The sequence below is a fragment of the Phalangium opilio genome, unplaced genomic scaffold (assembly GCF_054372755.1).
Source record: "Phalangium opilio isolate 3A_F unplaced genomic scaffold, DU_Popi_V2 ptg000025l_1, whole genome shotgun sequence".
Lineage (NCBI taxonomy): Eukaryota > Metazoa > Arthropoda > Arachnida > Opiliones > Phalangiidae > Phalangium > Phalangium opilio.
In genome coordinates, this window is record NW_028324156.1 from 1,832,326 (window position 1) to 1,855,376 (window position 23,051).

At 37.9% G+C, this 23,051-nt stretch overlaps 6 protein-coding genes across 12 annotated transcripts in view; 3 read left to right on the forward strand and 3 right to left on the reverse strand.

Moving 5' to 3' along the window:
• The first annotated feature begins 1,272 nt into the window (after positions 1 to 1,272).
• caly (ubiquitin carboxyl-terminal hydrolase calypso) lies at positions 1,273 to 8,688 on the forward strand. 2 transcript variants are annotated; one of them, XM_089869070.1, is made up of 9 exons: positions 1,273 to 1,437; positions 1,531 to 1,615; positions 1,688 to 1,996; positions 2,057 to 2,199; positions 5,445 to 5,796; positions 5,860 to 6,431; positions 7,053 to 7,501; positions 8,136 to 8,408; positions 8,537 to 8,688. In XM_089869070.1, the coding sequence occupies exons 1-8, from the start codon at positions 1,380 to 1,382 to the stop codon at positions 8,397 to 8,399; spliced, it is 2,232 nt and encodes a 743-aa protein (XP_089725196.1). In that variant the 5' UTR covers positions 1,273 to 1,379; the 3' UTR covers positions 8,400 to 8,408; positions 8,537 to 8,688. The 2 variants fall into 2 exon arrangements, with proteins under 2 accessions (XP_089725196.1, XP_089725195.1); XM_089869069.1 differs by having other exon boundaries at positions 1,688 to 2,199.
• On the reverse strand, positions 8,683 to 11,434 carry LOC149691692 (protein Cryzl2-like). Its single transcript, XM_089869071.1, has 7 exons — positions 10,871 to 11,434; positions 10,705 to 10,801; positions 10,507 to 10,637; positions 10,326 to 10,432; positions 10,004 to 10,267; positions 8,943 to 9,171; positions 8,683 to 8,883 (listed from the first exon to the last, which is right to left on the reverse strand). The coding sequence occupies exons 1-7, from the start codon at positions 11,126 to 11,128 to the stop codon at positions 8,815 to 8,817; spliced, it is 1,155 nt and encodes a 384-aa protein (XP_089725197.1). The 5' UTR covers positions 11,129 to 11,434; the 3' UTR covers positions 8,683 to 8,814.
• A 68-nt stretch (positions 11,435 to 11,502) lies between these two features.
• Positions 11,503 to 12,548, reverse strand: bisc (TM2 domain-containing protein 1 biscotti). Its single transcript, XM_089869072.1, has 6 exons — positions 12,368 to 12,548; positions 12,227 to 12,303; positions 12,059 to 12,149; positions 11,895 to 11,986; positions 11,754 to 11,827; positions 11,503 to 11,691 (listed from the first exon to the last, which is right to left on the reverse strand). The coding sequence occupies exons 1-6, from the start codon at positions 12,472 to 12,474 to the stop codon at positions 11,581 to 11,583; spliced, it is 552 nt and encodes a 183-aa protein (XP_089725198.1). The 5' UTR covers positions 12,475 to 12,548; the 3' UTR covers positions 11,503 to 11,580.
• Positions 12,549 to 13,068: 520 nt separating this feature from the next.
• Positions 13,069 to 14,623, forward strand: LOC149691694 (galactose-3-O-sulfotransferase 2-like). The gene is made up of 2 exons (XM_089869095.1): positions 13,069 to 13,351; positions 13,415 to 14,623. The coding sequence occupies exons 1-2, from the start codon at positions 13,203 to 13,205 to the stop codon at positions 14,574 to 14,576; spliced, it is 1,311 nt and encodes a 436-aa protein (XP_089725221.1). The 5' UTR covers positions 13,069 to 13,202; the 3' UTR covers positions 14,577 to 14,623.
• Positions 14,607 to 15,699, reverse strand: P32 (complement C1q binding protein P32). The gene has a single exon (XM_089869105.1). The coding sequence runs from the start codon at positions 15,578 to 15,580 to the stop codon at positions 14,762 to 14,764; it is 819 nt and encodes a 272-aa protein (XP_089725231.1). The 5' UTR covers positions 15,581 to 15,699; the 3' UTR covers positions 14,607 to 14,761.
• Positions 15,700 to 16,230: 531 nt separating this feature from the next.
• The window catches only part of LOC149691696 (putative receptor-type tyrosine-protein phosphatase mosPTP-1), a 112,065-nt gene continuing 105,244 nt past the window's right edge, over positions 16,231 to 23,051 (forward strand). The window contains exon 1 of one of the 6 annotated variants that reach the window (XM_089869079.1): positions 16,231 to 17,035. In XM_089869079.1, the coding sequence (XP_089725205.1) occupies positions 16,939 to 17,035 (97 nt within the window). In that variant the 5' untranslated portion in view covers positions 16,231 to 16,938. The remainder of the gene's footprint in view (positions 17,036 to 23,051) is intronic. The other 5 variants (XM_089869081.1, XM_089869080.1, XM_089869082.1 and 2 more) reach the window with 5 other exon arrangements.

Consider the following 23,051-nt stretch of genomic DNA (forward strand, 5'->3'; position numbering starts at 1 on the left):
TTTAATAATGTCTTCTAAACAGCCCAAAAACACTTTTATCCACTTTTAAAGTGTGGTACCGGAGTTTATGGATTCCTATAGCTGGAAAAACCACCCTATAAACATGTTTGTCTAATAGGTCGAAACCTGAGATCATAATAATTAAACTAATTCCTATGGAAGTTAATTAATTTTACAGGGGACCCTGTTTTACGTTGATCAAAAGTTCTGAAATGAAATGTGTAATATATTCCAAAATCTTTGTTTGTTTTAGGCCTAATTATTCCTGTTCTTAATTAGAAAATTAGTAAAATAAAAATAGTATGAAGAAAGAAGATGCTATAGGTTTAGTCGCCTCTTAAATAGGGTGTCCTGTAAGAATAATCTGGTTGGAAAACGCGTCAAAACGCTATCAGAAATTCCACCTAAAATGGTGCATCTGCAAGATATGCGAGTCTTCCGTCCAGTAATGACAATGGTCAATAATACCAGAAGTATATAATACTTCTCTTCGAGAGAAGTGTACCACAAAGCTGGGTGAGTGTAACGTCATTCTTCCCAACATCGGAACATTTAGAGCAAGGTTACTAAACCGAATCACATACACGATAAATAGTTCCCTCATCATTACTCTATTAGCTTTTACATATTTGGCAAGACGCACTAGTGCATTTTGTCCCACGTTTGTGGGATGATTTCTGGGGATTTAGTGCCAAACAACTATAGAATTCACCTTACGGTGCGATGCCCATTTGTAGTTTGATGAGCGGGAAAGCAAACTAAAAGGGTGAGCCTGGGAAGAATGACGTTACATAACTGAAGCATTAAGAGGATACAGAGTGTCATCCTTCCTCTATTATCCCCTTCTGATAATACTAAGGTTATAGTTTCCCCAAGATGTGCCCTAGCTTCAAACGTTACAGCAAAAGCGTTCCTTGGTTTCTTGAAGTAAAACTAATTAATTATGGGCTAGACAATCTGGCTGTATAATCTAATACTTTTTAAAAGCTTGAATCCTTTTAGAATAATAAAACACGTCTAAACACAAGTCTCATTAAAATTTCAGGTCAAAATCAATTAGAACTTTCAGCTTCTTTACTTTTGTGTCTTTACACGTTTCTTATTCTCACCAATTTAGTAATTTTATAATGGGACCAGTAAAAAAATAATTAATGCAAGGGTCACTGGTCCCAAGGACCAGTTTAATAATTCCAACATGAGGGGTCACTGGTCCCGACTCCCGAGGACCACTAACAAAATCCACCTTATTTCCAGCCCTGCCTCCAACTCCAACTGTCACTCACTCTGTGGAACAGTCAGTGGAAGAGATGGTTTGAGACTTGAGAGATCATTTTAGTGATTTATTTTATCATAGATTAAGTATTTTAATTAAATTAAATATGCCAGTTGATTTAAATCGATTAACTGAGGGCTGGCTAGAACTTGAAAGTGATCCAGGTACAAAAATATATGACATCGATTATTTATCATGGAATCTTGCATAACACGTATTTTTTATTAAGCCTTGGTCATAATTTGTGTTTCTTTTAGGGTTGTTTACGTTATTGCTGGAAGATTTTGGTGTTAAAGGGGTTCAAGTAGAAGAGATTTATGACTTGCAAAAGCCATTTGAAGGGTAATTAACATTACCGGCTTAATTAAGATCGAAATTATATTTTAAAAAAGCTTTTTTTTTTAATTGAATTAGGCCTGTTTATGGTTTCATATTCCTTTTTAAATGGATATCGGAAAGAAGATCCAGGAGGAAAGTTGTGACGGAGGAAAGATTTGTAGAAGATGAATCTATCGTTAATTCCATGTTTTTCGCTCATCAAATTGTACCGAATTCTTGCGCCACTCACGCTCTTCTTAGTGTACTTTTAAACTGTTCCAAAATAATGTTGGGCAGCACTTTAACAATGTTAAAGGATTACTCTAAAAACATGAGCCCAGAAAATAAAGGCTTTGCAATTGGCAATACCCCCGAGCTAGCCCGAGCTCATAATAGTCATGCAAAGTATGACTACTATCAACCAGCGCTAGAAAATTACAGTTATGGGATAGAAAATTCTTTCAGACCTCAACCGAGACACTTACAAGAAAAAACTACAAATGTTTCCACTGGGAAAATGATTGAGGCTTTTCATTTTGTCAGTTATGTCCCGATAGATGGGCGCCTATTTGAACTAGATGGGCTCAAACCTCATCCAATTGACCATGGTTCTGTTAATTACTCAGTGCTTGATTAATTATTGGATACTATATTTGCAAGCCTGGGGGCCCAAACACATTAATTAATGTGGCTGTTTAACAGGGTTCGGATTTGGAAAATGTAGGGATAAGTCAGGGATTTGGAAAATGTAGGCAGGGTTCATACAAACCTGAAAAACAGGGAAAACCTGGAAAAATCAGGGAAATAAATAGTTGAGGGAAAACTCAGGGAAATTTAAAATTTTTACTAAAATTCAGGGAAAGCAGGGAAATTTGCGTCAAACAGGGGCCGAGTAATTAAGCAAAATGTTCGTGAACATCCCCTCCATAGGATTAACATCTGACTATGCTTTGGAGGCTCATAACTCTGGTTCTACTAGAGATACAGGGATGCCCTTTGAGTATATTATAGTCCTCTTTATCCCCCATCTAACCATACTAAAAACGTATGGCTACGACAAACAGGGGCCGAGTAATTAAGCAAAATGTTCATAAACATACCCTCCATAGGATTAACGTTACACCCAACTTTGGAGGCTCGTAACTCTGGTTCTACTAGAGATACGGGGATGTCCTTTGAGTATGTTATAGTCCTCTTTATCCCCCATCTAACCATACTAAAAACGTACGGCTACGACAAACAGGGGCCGAGTAATTAAGCAAAATGTTCATAAACATACCCTCCATAGGATTAACGTTACACCCAACTTTGGAGGCTCGTAACTCTGGTTCTACTAGAGATACGGGGATGTCCTTTGAGTATGTTATAGTCCTCTTTATCCCCCATCTAACCATACTAAAAACGTACGGCTACGACAAACAGGGGCCGAGTAATTAAGCAAAATGTTCATAAACATACCCTCCATAGGATTAACGTTACACCCAACTTTGGAGGCTCGTAACTCTGGTTCTACTAGAGACACGGGGATGTCCTTTGAGTATGTTATAGTCCTCTTTATCCCCCATCTAACCATACTAAAAACGTACGGCTACGACAAACAGGGGCCGAGTAATTAAGCAAAATGTTCATAAACATACCCTCCATAGGATTAACGTTACACCCAACTTTGGAGGCTCGTAACTCTGGTTCTACTAGAGATACGGGGATGTCCTTTGAGTATGTTATAGTCCTCTTTATCCCCCATCTAACCATACTAAAAACGTACGGCTACAACAAACAGGGGCCGAGTAATTAAGCAAAATGTTCATAAACATACCCTCCATAGGATTAACGTTACACCCAACTTTGGAGGCTCGTAACTCTGGTTCTACTAGAGATACGGGGATGTCCTTTGAGTATGTTATAGTCCTCTTTATCCCCCATCTAACCATACTAAAAACGTATGGCTACGACAAACAGGGGCCGAGTAATTAAGCAAAATGTTCGTGAACATACCCTCCATAGGATTAACGTTACACCCAACTTTGGAGGCTCGTAACTCTGGTTATATTAGAGATACGGGGATGTCCTTTGAGTATGTTATAGTCCTCTTTATCCCCCATCTAACCATACTAAAAACGTACGGCTACAACAAACAGGGGCCGAGTAATTAAGCAAAATGTTCATAAACATACCCTCCATAGGATTAACGTTACACCCAACTTTGGAGGCTCGTAACTCTGGTTCTACTAGAGATACGGGGATGTCCTTTGAGTATGTTATAGTCCTCTTTATCCCCCATCTAACCATACTAAAAACGTACGGCTACGACAAACAGGGGCCGAGTAATTAAGCAAAATGTTCGTGAACATACCCTCCATAGGATTAACGTTACACCCAACTTTGGAGGCTCGTAACTCTGGTTCTACTAGAGATACAGGGATGTCCTTTGAGTATGTTATAGTCCTCTTTATCCCCCATCTAACCATACTAAAAACGTACGGCTACAACAAACAGGGGCCGAGTAATTAAGCAAAATGTTCATAAACATACCTTCCATAGGATTAACGTTACACCCAACTTTGGAGGCTCGTAACTCTGGTTCTACTAGAGATACGGGGATGTCCTTTGAGTATGTTATAGTCCTCTTTATCCCCCATCTAACCATACTAAAAACGTACGGCTACGACAAACAGGGGCCGAGTAATTAAGCAAAATGTTCGTGAACATCCCCTTCATAGGATTAACATTACACTAATCTTTGGAGGCTCATAACTCTGGTTCTACTAGAGATACGGGGATGTCCTTTGATTATGTAATAGTCCTATTTGTCCCCCTCCTTCGTTAACATTTGCTCCATAGGACACTACATATACGGGAAAAACCTGGAAAAACTCAGGGAAGTATATGGGGAAAAAACCTGGAAATCTCAGGGAAATTTGTTTTCCAAAAGTTGTATGAACCCTGTGTAGGGATAAGTCAGTGATTTGGAAAATGTAGGGATAAGTCAGTGATTTGGAAAATGTAGGGATAAGTCAGGGATTTGGAAAATGTAGGGATAAGTCAGGGATTTGGAAAATGTAGAGATAAGTCAGGGAAAGTTTTTCACTGATAAGTCGGGGATTTGAAGTGTTTCCCTGATAAGTGTGGGATTTGAAGTTTTTCACTGATAAGTCGGGGATTTGAAGTTTTTCCCTGATAAGTCGGGGATTTGAAGTTTTTCCCTGATAAGTCGGGGATTTGAAGTTTTTCCCTGATAAGTCGGGGATTTGAAGTTTTTCCCTGATAAGTGTGGGATTTGAAGTTTTTCCCTGATAACTGTGGGATTTGAAGTTTTTCCCTGATAACTGTGGGATTTGAAGTTTTTCCCTGATAAGTCGGGGATTTGAAGTTTTTCCCTGATAAGTCGGGGGTTTAAAGTTTTTCCCTGATAAGTCGGGGGTTTAAAGTTTTTCCCTGATAAGTCGGGGGTTTAAAGTTTTTCCCTGATAAGTCGGGGATTTAAAGTTTTTCCCTGATAAGTCGGGGATTTAAAGTTTTTCCCTGATAAGTCGGGGATTTAAAGTTTTTTCCTGATAAGTCGGGGATTTAAAGTTTTTCCCTGATAAGTCGGGGATTTCGTTTGGTATATCAAGCCATGATTCAAACAATGCTAAATTTGAGCCATGTGTGATGAAGTGGGCTCTGGTAGACACCTTAAAACGGTCGGGGATAGTGGCAAAATTTGATCAGGTATTTTCAGTATAAAAATTTCGTCCGAACGCTGTTAAGGCTTGTCAATATGGATCCCCAATAGTTTTAATATCGCACAATAAAAGATGGCCAAAGCTTTCAAACATAAACGTGTAAATAATAAACATGCGGAATTTATTAGGTCCTTGGGGTGAAAATGAAGATTGGACAGAAAAATTTAGACGCGTTATAACTGAAAGACTAGGAATGGCTACTGGAGCCGGAGAACCTTATCACGATATTCGTTTTAATCTTATGGCTGTTGTCCCTGATAAGAGGATTGCTTACGAACAAAAACTACGCACTTTAAAGACCAATCGTCAAATAGTTTTAGAGGCTCTTCAACAATTGGTCAAACTTACGCATCCTGAAATAACTTCCGACGATAGAGCGGCTTGTTTGGCCGCGATGGATAAAGGAAAATCAAAGAAAGAAGGGGAGGTGTCTTCAAAAGCCTCTTGCAGTCAAGAAGTTGAGCGCGTCCTTGGAGAAATGTATAAATTGGTCAGCGAAATTAGTGTCCAGAGTGTTCCAACAAGTTCATTTAATTCTTACAGCCACGAAGATAAATGTCAAAGTGTAGCGAGTAATGATTCCCAAGCCAGTCGAACTGAAAGTGGTTCTCCTTATCCTAAATTACCACGAGCATTAGACAGCCATAATTACGCCAAGAGTCCTTTAATGGAGGGAGCCTTCAGTCGAGATATTCCTACTCCCCAACAACCCCCTCGTTACGAGGAATATAGTGGTTCAGATTACTCCGATGACAATTCCAGTGGACCCAGACATCACAGACTAAGAGGGGAACCTCCCACTATTAAGGAAGACGCTGTAGCTTCCGATGAAATGATGAAACCACTTTGTATCAATACTTCGGAGGATATAATGAAACCCCTAACCATTCAAACAAAATTTCAACCTTCTCCAGCTCCTAGCGCGTCTAGTACGGATACTTCTTCGGAAGTTGGAAGCGCCTTTAATAGCCCCGTTAGAATAGCCCCTACTTTTCCCTTGGCATCTAGCCCTAATTCCTCAAATGTAAATAGCAAAAGTAGATGCGCCGCTGAAGCCGCTTTAATGGAAGATGTCAAACAAATTAAGAAATTTGTCGTGATAAGAGTTACTGGAGGTGAATGAATTAGTCATACCATAAGGACATTATCTCTCTAAGGGCCCAAGATTCTATTGTTACGGTTGAAGTGTATGTATGTCCGATTTGGTCAGCCATCCGTCTCATCTCAAGTGGTATAATAATTGTATAGCCTAAACAGAGGCCGAGCGCATTCGCTGCAGAGTAACCCGGCATTGAACATTTTTCCCTCCTTCAAAGATTTCTCACGACAGCTCTTCGTGATTTTTACTAAGCGCGAATTTACCTCTTGTGTCTGAGAGAGCTGGAGGGCTCTGGAAATTCTCTTACTTATTTTTTCCCCTCAGTCCTTTCTCTCTCGCCTCCCAGCCTGTTTTAGTTTGATTCCCAACCGCTTGGGAGCGTTATCTCAGAGCTCGCCTCTAGACCACGACCGGCTTAGGATATCGGTCGTGGCGGATTTTGAAAATTATTTTTCTCTCCCGCGAATTTCACGAAAAATTCGGAAGGAGCGAGCCCCTATACAAAATCTACGTCACATCTAGCAGAACTAGATGCTTTTGCTAATAGATGCGCTTGGGCCCTTAGAGATATGATGTCCTTATGGTCATACTTAATCGCGTTTAATACTTATATTTAACTCATTATTTCGTCTCCAAGGACCACCTACATGCGGAGGAAGAGAGGAAATTTTGAAAGATGAAAAGAAACCGGTTTTAAGTACCGAAAACTCCAGTGATAGTTCAATTATACGAACTGAAACTGGAAGAGTTAAACGTAGCGCGTCTTCTGATTCTATATCATCAATGGGAGAAGTTTTATCTTCAAAAAGGCCTTGTTTGGATGATATTAGCAGTGATAGTAACACTTCCGGTGGACAGGAAGTTAGTAGAATAACTTCAGCCACTGTTAAAGCCAAGGATGTCGGTGGCGGTGGTTCTTCTAGTCAAACTCAAAATGATAAGAAAGCTAAAGACGAACCTCAACTTATTGAACCTCATAAATTCGCTCCTAAAGATCTATTAGCTCTGCTTAAAACTGTTGAAAATGAAATTGCGGTTTATGAAAGCAATCTTAAAGACGAAGTTGAAAAACAGAAAAAATATAGAGTAAGTTTTGGTACATAACATTACACCTTTAAAGGCCGGTCTTTTAAAGGGAGGGTGAAGTAGAAAATCAAGTGATTTTTTCTATCGATTTTTCTACTAATTATAAGACCAGTCTGCATAGTCAAACATTCAGGAAATACCAGTTCCGAATGATTTTAAAATTCAAATTAGGTTCAGATTTAAGGATAATTTTAAAGAAGCACCTCCGACCAATCGCGTAACGTCCTGCCTTTTTATTAACAAAATTCTCGTGGCACGTTGCGTGTCGAATGAAATTTATCACGAGATTTGATAAAATTTGCGTGCGACGTGACAATCGTGGCGCGAGACATGGAGCGTGCCACGAGAATTTTGTTAATAATAAGGCAGGGCGTTACGCGATTGGTCGGAGGTCCTTCTTTAAAATTATCCTTAAAATCTGAACCTAATTTGAATTTTAAAATCACTCGGAATCTGTATTTCCCGAATGTTTCACTATGCAGACTGGTCTTATAATTAGTAGAAAAATCGATAAAAAATCACTTGATTTTCTACTTCACCCTCCCTTTAAGGTATAATTTTATGTTACCTGAACTGTTTCCTATAATAGTTCAATTTTTCCCCATAGTTTTTAACACAGTGTCTTATAATACAGATTGACGACAGTCGAAGGACACATAACTATGGAGATTTTATATGCATTTTCCTACAAATGTTAGCCGAGCAAGGAGAATTGACTAGTTTAGTTGAACAGCAACTGAACGTTAAAAGACGTCAGGGAATACAGGTTGGAAGGCTTCATATCCGTAATTCAGGGAGTGGAGTCAAAACTGGAGGCTCTGGGAAAGGGGTTTCGGTTAATGTCGCACCAACTGCCGCTGAAAGAAGGAGGAAGTCGCGTTCCAAGAGGAGAAAGTAATATTTTATGGTAAAAAACATAAAAAAATATGGTGGTTTAATTTTAATTTTACTTTTAACTTTTTAAGTTAATTCATTTTATCCTACAAAGTCCAAGTTATAATTAAAATAAGCCTACTTTCTACTTTCTCCGAACAGGTTATTATTATATTAAGACTTGGTTTTGTTTCCATAAACGACGACGGATGTTTTTAAATACTTTTTATATATAAATATTATAAGATTAATATTTTACCTAAAACTTAAGGGAATGTATATTAAGCCAAATAAACGCAGCAAAAAATATTAAATTAAGTAAGTTTTAATCGCGTTTAAGTTAAGAAAGTTAAATCTACAGTAGCAAAAATAATTAAGCGTGTGTGTTTTAATTTGCGCGTAAAATGGACACCAGTGCAAAGATTTTAATTTAAATTAATTTAGTTCATTGATAATATGACTTTCCCGGTTGAGGAACCTTCTTCTATGAATTTAAAGGCTTCATTAACCTAAGATTAATTATTTTATTAATTATTAGTCGGTGTAATTTAGTTTTAAGGATTTATACCTCTTCGAGTTTATAAGTAGCTGATATGTGTGGATCGAGGAAATCATCCTCGTACATTTCAATAACTTCTTTTATGACATCCCTATAAATCTTATAAGCATTTAGACGGTATTGAGTTAACGAGACTCCGATTAAGGCGCATGATTTAGGCAATAATAAATTCGTTGGGATGTGAGGTATCTTTCTTGAGGCAAAACCAGCGATGATAATGCTTCCTTCATGAGCGATACTGAAACAAAATGATAATATGACGCGATTTTGGTGAATGACAGCAGAGAGAATTTAGAAGGGGAGTAGAACGGGTGGTTTGGAATGTAGCGCAACGTCGTCTGCTAAACGGTATCTAGGCAGGTCGATTTCCGGTATGATGCGTTTGTAATAGATAGATTTTAGAACACGTGACCGGAAACTCGCCTACCCCAAAAAGCTCAACGCGACATCTTGTTTGGGCGTCATCACGGCTACGTTCAGTAACTGGAAATCGGAAAAAGCCGTTACCGCTACCGATGTGATTTTATCCGAGCGCTACGTCAGAGTGACGTCAGACGTCACTGAACGTTTTTTCTCTCTCTGTTGCGTTTGATGATAGTTTCCATGATGGCGTCTGCTACAATTCTTGGATTGAGTCGAAAACGAAAACTTAACTGTTATTTTTGTTATTAAATGAACTATCTAACGACGATGAAACGGAATTAACTTTAATTCCAGTTGATTTGAAAAGATCTAAGAAGAAAAATGTGTTATTGTTTCGCTAGTGGCTTTGGACTGGATTGTTCGCCATGGCGAACTTCAATTAACGACGTCATAAATCCGATTCGCATCGAAAAAACCTGCTCTTCCAGCCGCTACGATCGGTGTCCCATCGATGCGTAGCGTGACGTAGAAACCGGAAGTGCGAAAAACCGTACAGTAAAAAAATCGGTCTCCGATGCGCGCAGCGCTGCGTACGCTAGCAGTTACTGAACGTAGCCCACGTTTAATAGAGTCAAAGGGGGGGCCTTCTACTCCCCTTCTAAATTCTCTCTGATGACAGCATTTAGAAATAGTTTTAGGGGTATTACCATTGCAAACTATCATTGGTTACGTCACCCCCTACAGCGTCAAATATTACTTTTACACCCTTTTTATCAGTGAAACTCATGGCGGCTTCTATTATCTCCTTTTTATTGTAGTTTACCGCGCTAAAGGCACCCTTTTCTCTGACAATTGAAGCTTTATCTTCAGTTCCACAGGCTCCTAATACTTTAGCTTTATATAAATTAGCCGCAATGTCAACTGCGGCTAAACCCAATCCTCCTGATGCTGCAGTAACTAATACTGGGTCTCTGGTAAAATGTTTACCGTTAATTTGAACCCCAAATTATATGAAGTTATGAACGATACTTTGGTTCTAAGTTAGCCCTTCTTATTCCGAGTAAGACTGTTGCGTAACTGTCAACCAAAGCGGCTGCTTTGTCGGATTTCATTGAATTTGGAACTCTCCAAACATCCTTTAAAATTAGAAACACGGGTGTTATGATGATAATTTCAAACAAAGTCATGGTTTTAGCGTGTATCTGTATACTTTTATGTTTAAGACACATTGCTCTGCAAAACAACCAAATGTTTCTTTGGCTAAACCAATAACTTTATCACCATCTTTGAGATCATCCGTTTTAGATCCTTTTTCAATCACATGCCCACAAACTTCAAAACCTTTTTTTAAAGAAATTGTTAGGTTTTAAAGAATGGGTTAACGTTAACGATAATTTTGGCAACAAACCTGGTATAAAGGGTTGGGGAGGGTAGGCTTCGTATAATCCCTGACACATGAAGTAATCAGATACATTTACAGCGCAATTATCTACTTTAATTCGGACCTTAAGTAAGTTAATTTAGATTAGTTAAATTAGGCCTAAATTTTATAGAAAATGTAATTAATTATGTACCTCATCATCCTTTAGCTTTTCTTTGGGTTTAAAGTTATTTATAATTAAAGGTTCGCCAATTTTTAGTAGAATAGCTCCTTTATAACTCGACGCGTTTCTAATAATTGTTGTAGGTAAGAATTTACGTTCAGGATTAATTTTAATCGGACTTTTAATTGAATTTTCGTTAGGCCTTGGTTTAATAATGGTACTTATACTTCTTTTACATAACGAACTTAAAGGTTTAAGGGATAATAATGGTTTATTTACGGTTGCCATTGTTAAAAGAAAAGGGTTAACAATTTTTACAAATTAATTCCGAGTTTAAACCACGTGTAGTTTGAAAAAGGCGCGAAATTTTTGACAGATGGGTCTTGGCATTTTCTAAAGGGGAGGAGGAGGGAACTTTGACCCCGTTATGTTATATAACGAACTTAAAGGTTTAAGGGATAATAATGGTTTATTTACGGTTGCCATTGTTAAAAGAAAAAGGGTTAACAATATTTACAAATTAATTCAGAGTTTAAACCACGTGTATTTTGAAAAAGGCGCGAAATTTTTGACAGATGGGTTTTGGCATTTTCTAAAGGGGAGGAGGGGGGAACTTTGACCCCGTTATGTTAGGCTTAGGGACAAGTAACGAAAAACATTAGTTTCAAGTTTATTATTTACATATTTTATTCAAAATTATTTACAGTTATAATTTACAAAGATTTGAACTACAAATATTTCTACCAATTATCTTTTGGTACAATATAAGTGTCATTATTCATTTTAACAAAATTTAATCCTGGTCCAAAATAGTTTATTATATAGTTAGATCCATCAGAAGGCCCTACTACCTAAAAATAGACCAAAATTAGGCCAATTTTTAATGTTTACTACATATTAATTTAAGCTTTACTTGAAGGGCAATTAAGATTATATCTATAAGTTGTCCCAAGAACATAAAGCCTAAAGTACAAAACTTGATCAATCCTGTTGATAAAATGCTTATTAGTCATAATTAATTAATTAATTAAATCAATTAATTACGCGTACACACCCATAGCAGGATAACCTAAATAGAATCTATCCATTCCAAACATTCCCAAAAAGACTGATAGCAAGAGAGCTGTCTCAAATGAATAGCCATTGCTAAAGGATATAATTTTAAGATGAAATATACCTAAAACCCTAATTAATTAATTAAATTAATTTTAATTTTACGTGAAACGACAAGGAACTTCTTTTTCGAATATTTTTTCGTCTAAACCAGTTCCAGGAAGGCATAAAATGCCATCAGATGCAGTACAATTTACTAGGGTTTACAATTACAAGTAAGATGAGCATTTCTTGTTAATTATTTTTAATTAGGCCTATTCTCATCTCATATACCAAATGCAATGTTATCAATGGTGCAACCTTTCGGTTGTTGAGTGTCCTCATCAATTACGGGAGGATTACACAAATATCTTAAGAAACAACAGTGTTTTAGTTGCCATTGATGGATTAGTAAATGGGTTTAAAAATACTTACTGCCCCAGCTGGAGATTTGAACAATTTGTGACAAAATCGCAATGACATACATTGAATAATTTTAAAATGCATATTATAGAAAGTATAGTGAAAGAATTATAAATCATTTTTGACGTTAAAAACTATTTTTGCGAAGAAACACATGTCAAACGTCAAAAAATGTTGGGACTAGACTATAAAATCGTCTGCTTACGATAAAAAGTTGCAACTTCAAGCAGGGTTGCCATATTGGGCTGGAAAGCCGCCAATTGGGCTTCTTCTCAAAAATATTGGCTTGAAATAAAAGGGTTGGCTGTTGGCTGGAAATTGGGCTTGTCGGGGTTTTTCTTTGGCTTTCTGTACTTAAAATACCGCCAATAAGCGAAGATCATTAAAATGCCCAAAAAACTGTCAAATGGTGCTGTCAAACCTTTTGAGCAGCTTATAATTCTTCAATTCATGATTTAAAAAAATGGTTTCATTTTGTTTTGGGTTTTAAAAATGGTGTCAGTATGTAACATGCATTGAAATTTCTAAAAGAAAAACTAATTTCAAATTTTCACGATAAATTTTTGGCTTGTTTTTGGGCTGGAGAGTCTAGATCTTAGTCAGTTTTTTGGCTTCTTTGCGAAATATCGATTGGCGGTTTTTTTGGGCTTGTTTCCAATTTGATTTTGGCGGGTTGAAGGTTTTAAATCTGGCATCCCTGGTGACGTCATTAAGGTCACGAGGCCAAGGAAATGTGATGTCAACAAATAGTGGCGCGTGTTCAAACAATTATTTTAATACTTGATAGGCATTAAACTTAAGTTTTGACGCGGTAATATCTTCTTAAGGTAAATGAAACGCAATCGAAATGAATTCGACGAAAAAACGAGAATTCAAACCGACATTTTACTTGGTTCTCATTTCTGTCACTATATTAGTTTGTTTAATGGTCTTTCATTTAAGTAATGTTACAATTAAGCCGAGATTAAGTCCCCCAATTTCCCGTCAAATATTCAGGTAAAGTATGACGCTAATTTCGATAGTAATATTGTATTTAAATTAATCTTCTTATCATGTTAGTGTCACAAATGGACCAAAACCATTTATTACCGAGTGTACTCCAAAAACAAACCTCTTTTTCCTAAAAACTCACAAGACTGCTAGTACAACTGTTCAAAATATACTACTACGATACGCAGAATCTCACAATTTAACTATAGCGCTTCCAATTCTCTCAGATACACACTTGTTTCCTTTGGATAGACCATTTAATCGTAAAATGGTTAAAGAATCTCCATGGGGTTCTAATGGTTTTAATATTATGTGTCATCATCTGGTTTATAATCGGCCGGAGATTGAGGCTGTTATGCCAGCAGACACGCTTTTTTTCACCATTATTCGTGATCCTGTAACATTATTTGAATCACATTACGAGTACAACAATTGGAGAGAAAAGTTTGGATTGAAATTAGACCAATTTGCTTCGTTAACGAAGAAGAAACGGGGCAGAAAATATTCCATGATTAATCAGGGAAAATATCAGAATCTTTTACTAAAAGATTTTGGATTGGAAATAACTCAAAACGATAATAATAATTATCAAAAAAAAGTATTTTCTTTGATTGCCGATGTGGATAAAAAGTTTAAACTCGTGATGTTGACTGAATTTTTTGACGAGTCTATTGTTCTGTTAAATAGAACACTTTGCTGGGAGACTCGAGACTTAGTTAGTTTTACAAATAATGCCAGAAGTGACAAATATCGCAACCGCATCTCGGAAAAAACTGCATCCGCTCTGAGACTTTGGAACAAAGCAGACCAACTAATGTACACCTTTTTTCGTAAAAAGTTTCTAACTAAATTGAAGAAAGCCTGGAGAAGTTTCAATGTAACTGAGAAAGTTGAGGAATTGCGTTTAAAACGGGAGGAAATGAGGAGCTTTTGCATCGATACTACAGCTTCCCCTAAAGACTTGAAAGAATTCAAGTTTTGGACGAACAAAGTTGTTGGTTACAAACTTAAAAGTCGAACGTCAACCTGTGAAAATTTAGTGAAACCCGAGAGGCAATTTACAAATGAACTAAGGATGAAACAACTATTCCGGTCACTACCTCCCAATATTGCACCGCAGTTCATGTCAAAAATGGTCAAGAACAAAGATGGAGAGACAAATTTTGTTAAAAGGGATCTTGATGTTGTGAATCTCATCTTTTTAGCTAACAACTCTGGCAAGAAGTCGTAACTTATATATTTATTCTGATTAAATAAAAAGTTTTATTTAAAGAATCAAATGGAATATTTATTAAGCAACATTCATTCAAACAGTGTTGTTGTTTGTTTCTACAATGTTTGTTTATTTTTTAAACTGGACTAAACAATGAATCTATCTTTCGTGAAAATACAAATGACAACTTGACTTCTTTAAATTTACTTTGAAACAAAACCTTTCAACTGATCCAAAAGGTTAATATAGAGATTATGTTCATACGCTGTACAATAATCGACTAATTTATCAGCAAATTCATTAGAAATCCCCCTTTCCTCTAACATATTCATTAGTAAATCATAGAGGTACCCATCCATGATATCGCCCGCTACTGAATAGGTTGAATCTTTAATTTCTCCCTCATAGATGCTTAATTCTGAAATCTGGAAAGCATCGTTGTAGTCATCAGGTTGTTCTTCATTACCCATATCTGTTGAAAAAGTGCATTCCAAAGCCATTGTTTTGCCTCCTTTGATGATTTCTACGGTGAAATTTGGCTTTGATTTCATTTCTCCCATCTCTGGTTCCTTGTCTGGATTAGCATTGGCATCTTGAACTTCTTCAGCGTCCACAGAATGGTTAACGTTAAGCGATACTTTAATCGTTTCGTCATTAAACTTTTTCGTAAGTGTGACGTCGGAAGCATCTGTACTTATCTCAAAACCATCAACTTTAGGTGGAGATGGTGTTTTACGGGCTTTCATTTCCGCTTTTATTTCTTCTTCCAGAAACTCTGTTAATTCTTTGTCACCTTTCGTTTGTACTTGTCGTCGTCCTCCGTCCAAGTACTTGGCGTTCACCGCCGTTCTTAGGATAGGTTTTCCTTGACGCTGAAAGTAATGGCATGATGATGATGAAACCAATGTGCTGCTAAGCCTTGGTTTGGATTGAGAAGCCAAATTTGTTTGAACGATCTGTAAGCTTTTACTGGTGACGCCTTTCCTCAATACCGTGAAAATTCCTTGTAAACTTTTGTTCATCTTGACTTTAAATTTATTCGAATTCAACTTTAGATTAAATCAAGAAGATAAAAGTTTTTAATTCGATTTGCAACCCGCTCCAACGTGGTGGAAATTGAACTCGCAATTCTCCTCTGTCGTGACGTAACCGGCGCCCGCTTTCTCATCGAGCCCCTATTGGTTGGATTCTCTGACGTCACGAGCCATTGTTCCTGCGTAATTATTTATAACGCCATTGTCATAATTTTTTTTGATGAGAAAGCACGTTTTGCATCATGCCGGTAAACTGCACATGTCTACTTAGGAAACAACGATATTAATGAAGATTCTAAACGGTAATTATAATTAGAACAAATGTCTAAGCCTAATTAATATCCATCCCATACTTTATAAAATCTCGCAAAAATATCAGGCAATGAAATGTCAAATTTCGACCGCATTGACCCCATGACATGATTAATGCAAATTCATAATCAGTACTCAATTAGCCCTAATTCATAAAGAATCCATTTTTATCACGTATTCCACCAAATTATTAAGATTATTTTTGTATCTCCCCGTGTTTTTCATTTGTATCCATTTCGAAAATCAAGGAAATTTCTTGATTTGGATGCTAATATTACACATAAATTATAATGAAGAAAACACTCGAGATAAAAAGACTTCATTTAGATTGGGGGAAGAAAATGGCTTTCCCTCTGGTGGCCGGGGAAAGCGCGCGGCCGGCAAATTTCAAACGCGCCTCAGTCGGCCTCGGATTCCCGGCGAGAGAGGTGGTTCGTGTTTGTATCAGGTGACACCGTGCGCTACAGGATTTTTTTAACGCTACATCTGTCAGTTTGCACGCAAACGAAAGAAATGTCATTAACGTGGGTGTGATTTTAAGTTAATTTTCTCTCGTGACGGAAAAATATGACATCTCGAAGGCTTAAGTCAAAACCACCCGGTTTAGAATTTGGCCTATTTTTGGTCTACGCATGAAATGCGTCGAATGTTTGACTCGTTGGTTATCCAAGTTAATTTTTATCGTAAGACGCCGTTTCGCGAAATCGCCGAAAATTTAGGATATTCGCGTCGAAAGTTAAACCGTTATGACGTAATTGCGGAGATTAGGCCCGTTTTGAAATGGGCTCCTGGCCTTTGCTCGTAAGTAGCGCGGCGCTTTCGGGCCCCAAAGGCGGGATTAAAAGGCGGACAACGAAAAACGACGGGCCTACATGGAAAAACGGACTAGCGTGCCTTGATCGAAAAGGAATTTTTCGCGTTTTCTACGCTAATCGAAGAATTAAAGTGATTTAGGCGACCTAATCAAGCGAAAGTGTGCGACAAAAGAAATTATCGGATTATAAAAGTGCCCCGTTTTCGTGCCAGAAGATATTATGATTCGTCTACCAAGGGCCTCATTGGTGCTGGTCACCGGATTCTTCGGGACCATCCTTTTACAACTTTCATTTATCCACGGACAACAGTATTATGGTAAGCTTAACCTTTATTGTTCATTAACCCTAATTAATCATCATCGCGAGGTCAAGAGGTCAAACGTAAGCCTCACTCTTGTATCTACTAGAGATGAGGGTGATGCAGAGGAAATTTTGAACGCGTATAGTAAGGGAGGTCATGACCTCTCATTAAGCCTTTTCTATTATTTTAAACAGTTTGGGGTCGAAGGTGAAAGTATTTTTGACTTTCAAGAGTGTATAAATCGGCGAAACTAATTCGTAATTTTACCAAACGAAACGGGGTTACGTAGGGTATATTATCTTTCTTTTAAAAGTTAGAACACCTATAGGGTTATCTCCTGAGCCAGAAAATCTCTGTGGTAATCCATTAGAGCTGCGCCTTTTTTCAACGTCCTTTAAAACCTAAATTCAAAGTACCGCGAAACCTAACGCTAAAATGCGTTTTATTAAGTTTCGTGAAGTCTGTTGAGCAGAAAAATACCACCTTTATCATTTGAAAGCGAAAAGAAAACCGTAATATAGTTTTTATCTGTTAGAAGTGTTTTAGAACACTTCTTTGGCTTCGCTAGGAAAATCAAAATAGCGTGTAATTTCTTTTGCTCGAATTTTTATTTTCTTGACTTCTTTTCTTTTATCTGTAAATTGAAAAGACGTAAAAAAGAACAACATACCTCGGTTGTAATCTTTAGGTCTATTTTATCGCCGCGTGGTTTTGTGTAGAAAGTTGTAGTAGTAGCAGTAGCCATGGCGCTTGACACGGATTTAATCAGTTTACTAAAGTGGCCCCTTTAATGACGTCAAATTATGAAAGGGAGTATAATATGTATTTTCTCCCCTTCCTTCTCCCTCTGAGTTGGGTTTTTTGAAAAACTGTCAAAACTTTAGCGGGTACTTCAGGGAAATATAAAAAAATAAATATTATATGAAAAAGGCTTAGCTTTTATCAAGAAACGATATCTAGTTTATTAGGGAGAAGTTATAAATTCGCCACATTTCTAACTTTATCTCCAGTCCAAACGTATAGTAGGTCCGGAGTTAATCACCGCCGCCTCTAAATTACAACCAGCATCTCATTGGTTCTTGAAAACGCACTTCAGCGCGACGCGAATGACGAAAATTACGTATTTTCCGACTGAGGAGAGGCGAAATAGCCCGGCCTCCTTTGAAAGTGGGGCTGAGGCTATGGCGCGCGAATACTTAGGCATCTTTTACCTTCTCCCTAGTAAACTAGATATCGCTTCTTGCTTTTATGAAACCCATATTAAAATCAGCGAAAAGCAGATGATTTTTTTTTTGAACTTAATAAACTGAAGTAAATTTTGTTTTCTAATTATTCTCAATATTTTTGTGATGTTTATGTCCCTGATGTCAAAGGTTATCGACGTCTGAGGGTGTCAGGGTGCAGGGTTTTAGCTTTAAACTTTATCACCATTTTTTTTCCATTGGGTCTAGACTAGACCCCAGAAAAACGGCCTTTTTTTCCCCTCTTCAAGTTGGGGCTTTGAAACCACCCCATTATTGCATAGAATATAATAACCTTTGGGGGTCTAAAAGGTCGGGAGCCAGCTAACCAGCTCCCAAAAGGTAGATACGGGGGGATTTTTGGCTTTTACTTCTCTGAGTTTCGTCCACATCACCGGAAATGTGAAGGGAGAAGGACTTTTAGTTGAAAAGGTTCGAACCAACCCCGGGTTGTGTGGGGTTTACTTCCTAAGCCTTATTGGAATCGGTTCAGGGTGACTGATGATACTGGATACATAAAGATGATGACGAACTCTTTTTTTTTTTCTTTGGTGAGTCCTGAAGTACTCTTGTTGTGGAATACCATACTTGTTTTTGTAGGTATGGATTCAGTAATGCATATAGCTAAGAGGAATCATTGTGCTACATCCATTTTCACTCAACGTATCTAGGTGGAGTTTGTGGGAAGGGCTAGACTGAATGACGAAGAACTCTTGTTGTGGAATACCCAACTTGGTTTCATAGGTATAGATTCAGGAATGCATACAGATAACGGGAATCGTTGTGCTACATCCATTTTCACTCAACGTATCTAGGTGGAGTTTGTGGGAAGGGCTAGACTTATCATTATATATGATGAGTTTTACCTCGCCAGTAATCTATGTGCCTGTTGAATTTAGCACAATTTTCCCTAGGAGTTGGTGTTGCTACCAAAGAATGAAATCACTGTTAGAAAGAAGTCCGAATTATGAGGCGTACCCGGATAGTATTTAAGTCCGGCCCACAAAACCCGCATGGAGTATAACGTCGGATATATGGGGGCAAAATTATTCCTAGTTGCTGTATGCATTCCTGGTAGAATTCATTTTGTAGGCCAAGTTACAGCGTACTGATCATTCAAACTGGGATGTAATAGAAAAGTTGGGCTCTATCTGGGAAGGTGTTGGTTTAGATGTTAGTCTTATCAGTTTTAGAGTATATTGAAGTCGGTTAGGGATCTGTTAGTAGTTATGTTTGACTCTTTAGTAGAGTTGTATTGATCCTCGAACCGTGGCACGTGATAGGCCCTAGTTAACGCACTCAGTTTTATTTAGACGTATCATCAATGTATAAACACACATACATACATACCCAAAACAATTTTTCATTAAAGCATCCAATCTCCTAATGACCCAGTTGTCTAATAGCGTCACTGAGGAATTTCCGCCACTTAATTTACTCACCATCTCCGTTCCATCTTAGTAATTAATTAAACAGTCTTAAGCCTAACAGTGCGTATACATATATGTAGTTAGGCCTAGTTTCGGTCCCGACCATCTTGATCTAGCGGTACAATGTGGTGTTGTATCGCCTATACCATGTCCTCTTGGGTAATTGTCGATCCCAGCAGTCCTAAACAGGCGCCTTTTTATTTTTTCTTGTCTTAAGGGACATTTTATTTCCACAAAAGTTGGGCCGTGGCGTGCCTAACTGGGGCCTTACCGTGTAATATAGATTCATAGGGAAGGACATTCAGTGTATGAGGACCGCTTGTGGTTGGTGTCATAGAGGATATACGGTAGAGGAGTTGATACTTTAGCCTTGACCAACGCGTAAGGGAATACCTTTCCTAATTTTTACTATTCATTTCCGGTTTTGTTTTTTTTATCTCCATTGTAAGACATGTAGAGAGCTTTCAGTTGGAGGAGGAGCTGAGTCTCGTGACATAATTTATGCCGCCATATTGGTGGGTTTAAAGCAGGAATGAAGCTGAGACCACCCACCCAATATGGCTATCAGAACAGCGGGTTAAGACATAGGAGGGTGTGACGTACTATTATCTCATCTGAAAGCTCTCTATTGCAGGGCCGGAAATAAGCACAGGACACTGGACATTGTCCAATAAGATTTTAAAATGTCTCATACATTTTTTAAAAACTAAGAGGGTCACTGGACGGTTGACCATTAAATTGATTGTTTGACTATGAAGACCCGACACAATTTTTGCGAATTCCAGTGGACAATGTTCTATAAATTTTCCAGTCAAAGGGGGTATCATTGGACACATGTTCTATAAGAAATTTTTCTTATTCACGGTCCTGCTCTATTGGGTTTTTGCCAAATTTCGTCTGCTTTACTGTATATATCCTCTATGAAGGCGGGGAGTGATATGTAGACAACCACGTGTCTACTATGAAACCGAGTGCCGCCGGAAGTAGCTCCTAAAAATGTTCACGAGGACTGAAGAACTGTCTACTCCTCTGTTGTGTATCCTTTATGGTGGTGTATAAGAGTTCTTTTCCAAGATGAGAAGAGAGAATAGGGAAAAAAGAGAGAGAATGAGTGAGAGGGACAGAGCTATAGGCGCTAAGTGACGTTTTCCTGTTAGCAGTTTGGTTAATGGGCTGAATGACATAAATTGGCTTGTGTATCCCACTTTTTTCTCTAGGAAGCTCAGATGTAATATCGGTGTGTGAGGCTCGCTCTCCGTTTGGCTAGGGCCTTTTTTGTCTTGTCCAGAAGTTTATCAAACTGAAATTGTTAAAAAATAAAATAAAATGAAAAAAAAAATAGTTGATTTATTTCCTCCCCAATAACCAATTTCGGAGATTGCATACAGAGAAAGCAGTACACAGGGGCAGGTCCGCATTGGGGTTTTCTCCCTTTGGTTAGGGAGCACTGCCGCTAGAGGCAGCGCGAGTTGGCTTGCCTCCCACGTGCACGTGTAGTGAACTCGGACGACTACGTCTAGAGTTGCTTCTTGGCGCCATGGAGAATGCCCCTATGGTGACCTCGCCCCTGTCTGTTGGTTTCTCTCAATGTAATTTCCGAAATGCTCTATATAGAGTGGTTCTGAGATGGGAGGAGGTACTGGGGCGTGACGTCAATATTGGTGGTCCAAATTGTATAATCTGTGATGACGACTTCCAATATGGTCGCCTAAAACTTAGGTAAGAGATAGGATGGTGTGACGCCACGAGAAAGTTCGTAGTAACGGACTATTTCACGTGGTTTAAATAATATCCGTTTTCCATTGGAGTAAATTTCTCGGATTAAGTCTCTTTAAAATTGCATTAAATGCATCTATGTCTAATTTAATATTGCTCCATGTTGGGTTTGCAGATTGCTATCAGCCTACAATTGAAAACGGAACGTTATTAGTTTCCCGCCATTATTTACGAGGGTATAACTTAATGTTGATCTATTTCTAACTCAATATCTCGGTTTGTATACTCCATGCACTTGAGTCCTCCCGATTTGCTAATACGAAGTCAGTAGTGTTTTGTCTTTCTCTTCAGTATTTCCTTTGTTTTTCATCTATTGGACTTCCTTTCCTCGCGTCGCGTCCTTTCCAATACTGTTCTATTATTGGTTTTGGTTGGACTCCTTCGGTATAAGCCTATTTTGTATTGGAAGGATTGGATGTGTATTTTTTATACCAGGGTAACTTGAAAGTATCCGTGGAAGGTATAGTCGAACTGATTCAGAAATATACGGGAAGCTTTTTGCCACCAAGATAGTCTATGGGACTTTATTATTATACTGAACCGAGGTTTGTTTGTCCTGACAACCTCTGAAGGATCTCTGTTACGTCAGATCCACTTTAGGGATTGAAACGGAGCGTTATCTTAGTGTCATTACGTCGTATCTGTCTTTAAAGGGTTAGTTTCAATATTAATACAAGGTTTTTAGAATATTTCTTTATTTTCATATTATTAATCATATTTTATTTTTATTTTTAAATTACACAAATTATTTATAATGACAATTAAAAGAAGGGTTATTATTGGAACGAAGTACAATGGGAGATCGATTTTGAGTCGAAAATTATGTAACTTCTGCAAGGGACACCTCTTTAACAAGTTATGATTGGACTGTTTAGGGATGACCCCTTAATCAACCTTATTCCCTATCGCCGGAAGTTAGGCTTATCTCGAAATTCGTGGAGGGGAGTAACGGGAAGAAAATCGTTTGTCGTCTGCTACAGTACATATTTTTGGCCTTTGTAGCAGACGACAAACGATTTTCTTCCCGTTACTCCCTTCCACGAAACCTGAGATAAGCCTAACTTCCTGCGAATGGGAATAAGCATAAAGTGGATTAAATTGGAAATCATTCTGTGTCCAGTTTCTTACTTAAATATAAGGGGTCATCCGTTAAACACTCCCAACTTAAACTTGTTTAGGTGGTGTCCATTGGAACAAAATGGCGATAGAAGTTACAACATTTTCGACTCAAAATTGATTTCCCATGCACTTGACTCCTTTAATTACCCCTTCCTTTTTCGTTACACCCTGTTCTTTTCGAGATCGTAACTTGCGATGTTTTCACACCACTGACCCCGCACTCTTATGTCCAATCTAGTTCTGAGAATTGAGTTTTATTAACCCTTTAGGAAGAAAAATACTGAAATTTAATTTGAAATTTTTGGAGGTGATGTGAGATGTCGTAGTTTGTTTATTTTTGACGGTCGAAACTTGAGGGGGAAAAGTTAAAAATAAACAGAACCTTAAATGCAATTTGCTATAAACGGGTTTACCGGTTTATGCTTTGGTTTGAGGGGGAATAGTTCACTTCAGGGACTGGAAACG